We start from the raw sequence: 10563 nt of genomic DNA, 5'->3' as shown, positions 1-10563 counted from the left end.
AGCGCAGACAGGGCAAGCGTTGAATTCACGTACTATAGCACAGTTACGTCCATAGCAGCGCACTTCTGGACAATGTTTCGCCATTTCCACTGCCACATCGTCTGCATCACTGGAGTGATTGGAAGAAAAAGCTTCGACTTGTTCGGAAATATTTTCCGCTTCGGTCAACGACAACAATATTGAAGAATTTGTTGCAAATTCTTAAAACTGAAAACATATTCAGCAAAAATTGCTTTGTTGATCAAAAAATTATAACGAAAATGTGTGATTAATCTGTAAATAAATAAATAAATAAATAATGACAGCGAAATGAACAAATAAAATAAAATAAAATTAAATAAAATTAAATTAAATTAAATAACCTGCAGTTGTGTTCTCAGAAAATGCTTCAACAAAAATAAAGCCCAACAACACTGCATAATAATAGATCATGCTTTCCACAATGATCAACCAATTGATGACTGAATTTCTTTCTTCTGATCGTCCATCTTCGATGTAAGGAGCAAATCAACCATCACATCAAACGGACCAGTTTTGATTGTAACAATTAATGATGATGATAAAATTAGTTACAAATTAGAATATCCCACTTGTACATTTTCATTTGCAACACTGGCAAGTGCTATTTCAGTTCAAGCATTTGTTCATTTGTTTGGCTTTTTTTCGTTTCTCGTTTCAAATTCTTTCTCACAAAATTGATCAGTAGAACATAATTAATTAATTAATTAAACAAAAAAGCAAAAAGGAAAACCAATTACTTCCCAATTTTGAACAGAATTAGGCCGTAAAAATCAGAATGATATACCTGAATAAGAAGGATAAAAAGTGGAAAATCTCTATTTAAATAACACTACAGTCTGAAAAAATAATCCATGAAATGACAAACAAAAAATCAGACCACTTGATGATATTATTCAAAAATTTTACTTCAGATGTTCCAGTAGGAAAACAATTAGCATGAGCTGCAGAACAAAAGCTAAGTAGCATTGTCCGCTGATTGAGTTCGATCTTCCACTTTCATGCACTTTCTGAGCGCATCAATTTCTTTCTTACACTTTCGCCAATCTTTGTGTTCAGCATAACATTCCTTGAAATAATTTTAATCAACTTATACAATTTATCAAGTTTTTAGCATTTAACATTCCGTTTGAAGATGCTATTACCTGCAAAACATAATGTTCTTTAGCGCATCCACTTTTCTCTAATAATTTATCAAACTGATCAACGTCATCACGAGAAATAACAACCCGATGTCCGCTCATTTTCAAATTGTTGTTATAATACTACAATTGATATTATTTAATGCAGCTGCCAATAATTCAAAAAATGTCTCTTCCTATTATTCTACTTAAAACAGACATTTATATTACATTTCAACATTTATATGCATTTTAATTACTGATCACCAGCATAAAGTTTAAATTTATTGTCAATTAAAAAAAATGTAACTTGTGCACTTTACAAATTCACAAAATTTTTCTAACCCTAAAGATTACTGTATTAAAAATAATTACCTGTGATACTGTACTTCATTTTTTGTAAATAATGACGATACTAAATTATTTGCACTACTAATACTATTATTGTTAGAGTATTATTTAAATAATAAATCTTTCCGACAATTCTACGGTCAACAGATGGAATATAATATTTCAACGGTGTAGATGGGATTTAAAATGTAGACCAGTTTATAAACTGTCTTACGATTTAAATAGATACACATTCAAACCACAAAACAGAAAAACAAAAAGAAGAACAAAATCAAACAAAACAGAAGTCTTATTTGATTGCAATTTTATACGTGAAAATCACACTTACCACTGTAGAAAATTTGTCGAATTACAGTAGAATTAATGAATGTCAAGTTTAGATCCAAATCAGTTTTTTTGTTCTCTTTCACTTAATTCACATACGCCTACATGAATTAACTGTCACTAATTTGAGGTGGATATATGCTATTTTACAAATCGCGGCACTCGCAATTTTCGACAAGTTTTCAGTTGCCATTTCCCTTTGAGCAGTGTTTGTCCGCATAAAGTACCTTAAATAATTAAATTTTTTACTCTGAATAATTGAAATGTTCTGTTATCTGATAAATTTGAAATAATCTTTTTCAACACCCTCCAAGTGAAAGCTGAAATAAAGCTTCTCACTTTTGACTGACGATCGTTTCTGCAGGAAGCAATTCTGAAAATGTCAGCATCTTGTCCAACATAATTATAATGTAAAGAGTAATCAGACGACAAAATGTCAATTTAAATATTATTGTGACTGTAAATGTTTGAATCAATTATTTGATCTTAGCTGGATTAAATAGAACAGATGTAAAATCTACTAATCAAAGTAGTACAGTTTCGGTCTGTGAGAAAACGATATTCAAGCTGATGAAAATTTTCCGTAAATTACTTTAAAATGTAAACATCAGGGGAAGAAACTAGTGCCAAATTACTGCTTAATTCTGAACAAAAATTAAATGGTTTCTCTGATGAAAACAGTGTCATTAAAAATTGAAGTTTCGTTCAAAGATATGTTAGAATTTAGTTGTTTCAATTTCTATTATCACAAGCAAAAAATACTGATAAAACATCTCGTGGAAAATGAAAACGATTGCTATCAATGATCAGGAAAAACAATTTATTAACAAAAGAAAATGAAAATTTTGGAAATTGGAGAATTTTCATTCGACAACCAATGGAGAAAACAATAGCCAGTGAGACAGGAGAAGTAGAAGGAAGAAGAGTTTTACGGGTTTTCATGTCAATCCCGTAAAAAATTAACACAAATTTAAAAATGCATGCTGCGAGTGAAGTATAACTTTTATAAAAAAAATAAAATACCTTTCTCACGATTGAAACAATTACATGTCAATTAAGCCAATTTTGCGGATGAACTACTGGTAGGGTGAATCAAATCAAGCGGAATTCTATCGTCACCTTCTTCTTCAGAAACTGAATGAAAATATAATATGTACAAGGACCTGAAATTTTCGATCAAAAATGAATAAAAACTTACTCTCGTCTAGAGATGTTTCAAAGGGACGATGTATTTTTGATACCATAGCAGCAAGATCTGTGAATGATTGAGCGGACGTGAATGCAAACCCCTTGAAAATAAAAGCATTGAGCATGGAAATTTCAAAACACAAAAAAAGGACCAATCGTCGTAAAGCATGAAGCTCACTCGCTTGAATTTTTCTCTCTGAGCAAATTTGGAAAGATTAGCCGATCGTCCGTCAAACACTTCTTGCAATTTGCCACTGGACTTCCATTCTTCTAACAGAGTTTTGCCATGCCAGTATCCAACATTCTGAATTGGAGAACACAATTCCGATGAGCTGCTAAGAATTGCAATCAAATTCATCATCATATTTCATACGAATATTTCGTCGAACAAATTGAAATCAAACGTTTGGTATTTATCTATTGGCGGACGAACGTAATGACAATAAGGTGCTTTTTTCACCTCTTCCAACTGTCTCACACAGCTAACGTACGCAAGACGTGACTGAATCTCAGCCATGCTCATTACCTGTTTCACCAGACAGATGAAATATGAAATCAAATTTCACATTTAAAGCATAAAATAGAAATAAAAAAATTCCTCACCCGAACAGGCGATGCCCAGGGATTATATTTTTTCCACAAAGCCCACCAACCAGACAAAGAATCGCCGTAGTTGGTAAATTCAGTTTCCGTCAGTGCCCCCACGTCCACTGCAATCACCGTTCGCACACCCAAACTGCGCATCACATCAGCTGCAAAATACATATTAAAAAACTGAACTTAAGCAGAAAAAAGGACAAAAACAAAATAATAAATAAATGCAACACAAACAGTGCCAGTAATAAAACCACAAGTTCGATAAAAGCAAATGTTAAAAGACAAGCTCCAAATGATAATATAAAGCAAAACGATGCATCCTTAATAACACCAAACAAACAGCACAGTGCAATATAAAAAAATACCGATGCATATTGTACATCACTCCAGCCGTGATCTAAAGCGTGCAGCTGAACGCACATGATATCGAATTTATTATAAAAAAAGCATTAATGAAACGTTTGCAGATTTGCATAGCACAAAAACTTACATGCAAGCAGCACTTCGACGAGTCACTCGCTCAAATCAGGCGATTTTTTTTATCTTATAAATTAAAAATGTTTGAACTGAAAATCTGAAAAGTTGACCATTTGAAAAATTAAAAAATGAAAAGAAAACTTTTCTTTAAAAGCTAATATTGTTATTATTGTAATTCAAAATTTAAATGAAACTTTCATTCTAACAGTCAACCATATATAATTAGCAAAATTAGTCAAAATGACAACAAAGAAAAATTATTCGAAATAAAAATTCACAAATTTCAATATTTCATTTTATTAATTTGAAGCGAAACATGCATCGAGTAAACTAGTACATGTTCATAAATATGCATTATTCATTAAAAACCACTGCAAAGTCGAACAAAGCCCACACAGCATATTTCTAATATTTACAATAATGCTTCACTAGTTAGATTTTATTTCATTAAGCGAATTTTTCGTTAGGCTATATCAACACAACTATTTTTCATGCAAAAATGTCTGCAATAAGGAAGAATCAATATTTCAAAACGTGACTTCATAAAATTAAAAATTAGTTTTTGCTCTCAATGATAGAAAAGTTTTCACATACGACCTACTATACGATTGACATTATCATAGGATAAGTTTATAAAAGAAAAGTTTTCTCAGCTTAAAATATCATTTTCATTTCCATTCGAATATAATATCCCGCTTATTTAATTATTTAACAATGATCTGTTTTTTCTCAAAGTGTGGGGACCCGACTTTACGACTCAGGAATTTTATTATTATTATTATTATTATTATTATTATTATTATTATTATTATTACCTGGCAAATTATTTACATAGCCGCCGTCAAGGAGCAAGTGTTCGTCAGTGAGATCAAAAATGGGTGGAACGAAACCGGCCAGCGACATGCTAGCCCTGCAGTAACGCCACAGCGTGCCTAACAGCAAAGCAACATAAAAGCAGTGGGAACAAATAACTGACCTGGTAAATTGTTCATGTAACAACCGTCGACCAAATAATGACCATCAATTGGATCGCACAGAGGCGGCAATATACCAATGTAGGACATACTGGCGCGTGTGAAGCGCCACAGTTTACCTGAGCAGAACAATAACAAAACTAAGCTATTCGTGCAACAACATACCACTTCGATGGACACGCATCTCTGATGATGTGATGTCAGTGGTCACGTTGAAGTATGGAATCCAAAGATCTTCAATTTCGACGTCGTTGAATACTGATTTCAACAAACGATTCAACGCCTTGCCTAATTAAACGGTAATTAGAAAAAACGACATTTTCTGAAATTTAATTCTTCGCATATCATTAATACAAAGCAAAATTACCCGTAAACAGAGCTGATACTGGATACGTGAGATCAAACAACCTCGCCCAAAACGACGCAGCTTCCTGTTAAAATTTTCAATTAAAAACAATCATACTTTATTGCTGAAAATTGTTTCGATAAATAAATGATGATTCTCACTTTGAACGCTTGCTTGGCGCACATGATCAACTTTGGTACATCCGAGTCAAGACAATACATGCCACCAACAAAAGCACCAATACTAACACCAGCCACAATATCCACCGGGATGCCGTGATCTTTCAACGCTTTAATAATACCCACGTGAGCAGCACCTCTGAAAATTTCATTCCATCACTTTCGTCATTGCTAATTGGAGAAGGAAAACGTTCGTCCGCATACCTTGCTCCCCCTCCCCCGAAAACAATACCAATTGAAGTAGACGTCAACGCCCGGGCTAGCCTCGCAATGTCCGTATGCCTGTTATCACATCGGCGGATGATTCGTTCCTTGTAGCGCAACTGTAAAAATACTGATTGAATGAATGGAGGAGAAAAATTTTTTCTTTTTTAATTATAGAACAGACCATCCTTTTTGGATTACGCTGCTTGAACACCCGATCACGAAAGCGAACATGATAATGTGATGAAACCCAGCCATGAAGATCAAGCCATTCGGCAGTACGACGAGGTCGATCTGTAGAATCGTGCCAAAGAAGAATCAACTCCTTTTGCGCTCGTACGGTTAAATTTTCCAACTCTTTTTCAATCTTCAATAATGTACTTTACATATATATATATATATATTCATTTATTTAACAGCAATAACAAACCTCGCCAACCATTGGCTCCTGTTCACCGTTAGCAACAATCAATATGCAATCGGCACGCCTGATACAAAGTGATGTAAATGTGGTCAACTCAACATCACACTGATAAAGTACGATACTATTACCATCCTCTTGCTGATTAAGCCAGGTAATTATTTGATATTCGTTAACCCTGATGAAAGAAATTTTTTCATCAATTGCAAAATAAAATGACAATTGCAGTTCACTTGTCAAGAGCAGTGGGACCGAGCATATCTTGCAGTGTATAAGAAGAGAACAGTTCAGTTGGTGTTATTGAGTTCAACGCATTCCAAAGTTCCACCGTAAAGCCGGTCAAAGGAACCTCATCAGAGACGGCAAGGACGGCAATTGTATTCAAATTCGATACGTGGGCCAACGGTTCACGATGTACTGAAAATTGAATTTCATAAATTATTGGTCATTACTATTGCCCTTCTTCGTATATTAATAATTCTTCAACCAAATAAATAATATTAGAATTTCAATTCGAAAAGTCAAAGTCATTCATTCACCAACAAAAAACATATAAATAATACCTGCCGATACTGTCTGTTGTTGTTGTTCAATAATACAATGCCCAAGTAAACGAATTATATTCGACAACACTTGAGGATGTTTGTTTTTGATGAAATTCATCAACGTAGCGTATATTTTACAAAGTTCAGTATCCCTTAAAATAAAAATGATGAAAACAAACAAACAATCAAATCAAATCATCAATCAACCACACCGAATGGCAATCACTGACGTAGAACGACGGCGTAGAGTCCAAATTTCAACCTTAAAAATTGAAGTTAACGCCAATAATAATATATATATATATATATATATATATTCTTGATCAAAATCTATAAAAGTACATACCAATCCAACTACATCACCTCTACCGTGTTCATTCAGCACCTCTCTCGTACCAGGTTCTCTGGTCAAAACGGATCGCAATCTTCCACTGAGCACCACGTATAAAGCATCAGCTTGTTCGTTTTGCCTGGAAACAAATTTGTCAGATTATTTTTTCTTTTTGAATGCTTAACAAAATAAAACAAACAACTTGTAAAGAGCTTTCCCAGATTCACAAATTTCCCACTCGACGGCCATATCGAATTCTTTTACAAAATCAGAGTAAGATTCCACCGCAGTCGAGGCAACGTTGACCACTACCCTTGGATATTCACTGATAATTCTACGTAAAAAAAAGAAAAATTAATACAACCAACTAAAAACCTATTGAGAAAAGTAACGCACTCGTATAAGCTTTTTCGTTCCACAATGGCAAGCTGACAAAAGCTGCGAGTTCGAACCGCAAAAAAAGATGGCTCACCAGTCAAAACTGACAAACCGCCAATCACATCACCCGTTTGCACTATCGAAATCGGCAACAAAACATCCGGCTCCTCTTGACTTTCGAGCAACAATTCCAACATACCGGATACCACATAGAAAAGCTGCAATTCCTGCAAAACAGAAAAAAAACATTCCTTAGAATTTTACATACACACAGCAACAACTACAACGATATTGGCAATGTACGTTTGAGCCTTGTCTGACTATCATTATGCCAGGTTCAAATTTTTCCACTTTCACCTTGTCAACAAGGAATGATGCCTCCTAAATAAATGGATGCACAATTCGTTAAATAACAAAAATTCAAACGAAACCTTCATGCCGAACAATTTGGCTAATTCTTCAATGGCCACTTGAAAAATATCTGAATCATCATCAGTAGTAGACACCCCAAAGGTAGGAAAAGCCTAAAAGCATCATTAACTATTCATTAAAGACTGCTTTTTTTCATCTGAAAATAATTTCCTAACATTTTCAGATGCCGTACAATCTTCAGGAGTAGCGCCTTCATTCTCTGATTTAATTTCCCGAAAATCTAAATTATATGGAAATGGAAAAGCATTCTAAATGTAGGAAAATTTCAACAAACTCGCCTTACCTTTACAAGACTGTTCTTGCAATGGGGATAACTTTGACACTGTACGACTACCCTGAAAATTCAAACCATATAATAACAGAAATATTATGCGATAAAGTTGTACAGTTTTGGACAATTCTGACGTGAAACCAAAGTAACGATAAAGCGTGGCTAGCGTTATACGTTGAAAACGGAGAAGAATAATTTGAACGGTACGTGTCCAAGATTCTGGATATTTATCAAAAATATCATTGAATACGCTCGATTTTAATCTGAAATTACATTGCAAATAATCTTTCAAAAAATCATAATAAATTATCATCTTAATGAAAGAGTATTACTGTAAAACAACAGATTCTTCTGTCGCTTTTGCAAAAACATTCTTCATGGGTCTGGCTTGATTCTTAAAATAAATTTAAACAATGAACAAATCTGAAATTACAATTATGTCAAAAATGATTAATACCTTGATCATATCTAGAATACTCAAAGAACAATACAAACTATCTCCTCTGCCCACGGATTTCACTTCAAAATCGAATTTCTCATCCTTAAATAAATTCAAAAAGAAACATCTTAAATATAACATAATGCTAACGAGTATTAAAATATATAGGTAAATCAGTAGACTACCTTGATAAATAAAGAAAGACGACCGCTTTCAACAATGTATATGCAGTCGTGAATTTCTCCATCTTTGAAAACAAACTGATCAGCAGCAAAGCGTTTCGTTTCAATATGCTTGCAAACGTCGAGAAAAAATGGAATTTCAAAATGACCAAGAATTCTATCAAAAAATGCAAAACAAAAATAATAACATCACTTTACAGTAAGAATTAAAATTTCAAAAACCGAATGCTTTTCAACATATTCAGCAGCTGTACTGATTTTGGCGACACTGGCAATGAAGTGTCAGCTTCCAAAAAAGCATCCGGCGGTCGTCGAATTGGTCTAGCAGTAAAGTCCTTCTTCTGCGGACGAAGAAATCTAAAAATTTTCAAGCATTAAACATTTATTACAATTATTTTTTCAATTCAAATTCTTCAAAGAATTTTCAAATTCACTTTGCAAAACAACTGCTTCAAATGTTGAATAATATCACATTTTTTAATGAATACTTTTAATCATTAAATAAACTACAGCCAACATTTTGATTTAAAACAAAGAAAAAGTATGCACATGCATAAACAACGATGACCAGCAAATTTCGTATCAAACGTTTGCATAATGATAAACATTGACGCATGTACAACGTTTTTGTTATATATGTATTCAAAAAAATTTTTTAATTAATAATAGCAAAACTAATAGATAAATAAAAAGAAGAATTTTATTAACTTACTTGGAAGCAAATCTGAAAACGCGATCCCGCTTTCTCAACTTTTGCTTTTTATCACCATTAATCACGGCACTTGTTACCTGATAATTAAATGAACGGTCATGTCATTCCGAAATTAAAAAAGCAATCAAACATTTCAACTACCTTTCTCATCAATTTACGTCCATAAAATAGCATTCGGTCACGCTTTCGAAAGCGATAATTGAAAGACGATTTCCGACTAAAAGTCACCGGATATTTTGTAGCAGATGATGCTGAATACAATTTATTACGAAAAGAAAAAAAATTGTTAAAAATTGTAGTATTACTTGCTACATTCAATCGCATAAACCTATTTATTACCCAAGTAATAAATATGCAACCCATTCCAATGGTGATGATCTTCAAATTCTAAAACATTGAAAAGCAAACATTAAAAATTAACTGCAAACAAATTTGCATATTCATTTTTCACTGCTTAAAAATTTTTACAAAATAATATTAACTTGCTTGACGTAATAAGAAAAGAATTACAAAATTTACTTATTCATCAATAAAATATTTTTAAATATTCGCACATTTGCGCATTGTTCAACGAAAACATGATTCATTCATTCATCTGTTATTCACGTCACCCTACTGCCAATAATTTCATATTACATTTAAATTAAAAAATAAAAAGTATTTAAACTTTAAAAAAACAACCGTATCTTCATGTTTTGAACGCGCAATGTTGATTTGAAAAACCTTAAAGTGCTTCATCGTTGGATAGTGGTTGGCACCTTCAATGCACCGCGAATTCAAAAACTGCGATAGATGCTTTAGAAACTTATTTTAAAAATTCTCTAATGTAAATTAATATCAACAGTATTAAAATGAAATTGTAAAATATTACAAAATATTTGCAAAGCTTAAAGTTATGCAAATCGACAGCTGAATCTTTGAATTTAGTTTTGCTTTGACATTCCAATACTGAAAATATTAGTGTAATTACCTCGTAAAGCAGCTGAATGAATTGCATGAATGCATCCATCCTTTGTCAAAATTTCTACCAGGACCCAGTACAATCCACTGACCATTTCAAGAATGACTTATTG

The 10563-nt window shown here is 33.0% G+C and overlaps 2 protein-coding genes across 2 annotated transcripts; both read right to left on the bottom strand.

The window, feature by feature from the left end:
- Window positions 1-976: 976 nt before the first annotated feature.
- On the bottom strand, window positions 977-2501 carry Tsp_02643 (coiled-coil-helix-coiled-coil-helix domain-containing protein 8). The gene is made up of 4 exons (XM_003378921.1): window positions 2450-2501; window positions 1965-2041; window positions 1164-1283; window positions 977-1087 (listed from the first exon to the last, which is right to left on the bottom strand). Exons 1-4 carry the CDS (start codon window positions 2499-2501, stop codon window positions 977-979), a joined length of 360 nt encoding a protein of 119 aa, XP_003378969.1.
- Window positions 2502-2868: 367 nt separating this feature from the next.
- Tsp_02642 (putative cyclic nucleotide-binding domain protein) lies at window positions 2869-10545 on the bottom strand. The gene is made up of 34 exons (XM_003378920.1): window positions 10461-10545; window positions 10362-10438; window positions 10214-10285; window positions 9796-9877; window positions 9632-9741; window positions 9491-9567; window positions 9001-9135; window positions 8782-8935; window positions 8615-8698; window positions 8490-8551; window positions 8273-8420; window positions 8170-8221; window positions 8042-8106; window positions 7886-7978; window positions 7719-7835; window positions 7452-7681; window positions 7276-7410; window positions 7092-7215; window positions 6958-7007; window positions 6764-6897; window positions 6434-6617; window positions 6210-6378; window positions 5964-6146; window positions 5780-5898; window positions 5558-5714; window positions 5418-5481; window positions 5216-5338; window positions 5053-5169; window positions 4892-5008; window positions 3606-3754; window positions 3407-3528; window positions 3181-3337; window positions 3009-3103; window positions 2869-2977 (listed from the first exon to the last, which is right to left on the bottom strand). The coding sequence occupies exons 1-34, from the start codon at window positions 10543-10545 to the stop codon at window positions 2869-2871; spliced, it is 3951 nt and encodes a 1316-aa protein (XP_003378968.1).
- Between the last annotated feature and the right edge of the window lie 18 nt (window positions 10546-10563).

The sequence above is a fragment of the Trichinella spiralis genome (assembly GCF_000181795.1).
Source record: "Trichinella spiralis strain ISS 195 chromosome Unknown Scfld2, whole genome shotgun sequence".
In the NCBI taxonomy this organism is placed as follows: Eukaryota; Metazoa; Nematoda; class Enoplea; order Trichinellida; family Trichinellidae; genus Trichinella; species Trichinella spiralis.
Note: the sequence above shows the minus strand (reverse complement) of the source record. Positions and strands in the feature narration are given on the sequence as shown.

What these genes read in the sequence shown, in the direction of transcription:
- Tsp_02643 (XM_003378921.1), bottom strand. Translation starts at nt 2,501, where the DNA reads ATGACACTGTTTTCATCAGAGAAACCATTTAATTTTTGTTCAGAATTA. An exon ending in AATTGCGAGTGCCGCGATTT is followed by an intron (nt 1,284 to 1,964) that starts GTAAAATAGCAT and finishes TATCAATTGTAG; the next exon opens with TATTATAACAACAATTTGAA. An exon ending in AAGAACATTATGTTTTGCAG is followed by an intron (nt 1,088 to 1,163) that starts GTAATAGCATCT and finishes AATTATTTCAAG; the next exon opens with GAATGTTATGCTGAACACAA.
- Tsp_02642 (XM_003378920.1), bottom strand. Translation starts at nt 10,545, where the DNA reads ATGGTCAGTGGATTGTACTGGGTCCTGGTAGAAATTTTGACAAAGGAT. An exon ending in CGTCAGAATTGTCCAAAACT is followed by an intron (nt 8,222 to 8,272) that starts GTACAACTTTAT and finishes TTGAATTTTCAG; the next exon opens with GGTAGTCGTACAGTGTCAAA. An exon ending in GTAGTTGTTGCTGTGTGTAT is followed by an intron (nt 7,682 to 7,718) that starts GTAAAATTCTAA and finishes TCTGTTTTGCAG; the next exon opens with GAATTGCAGCTTTTCTATGT.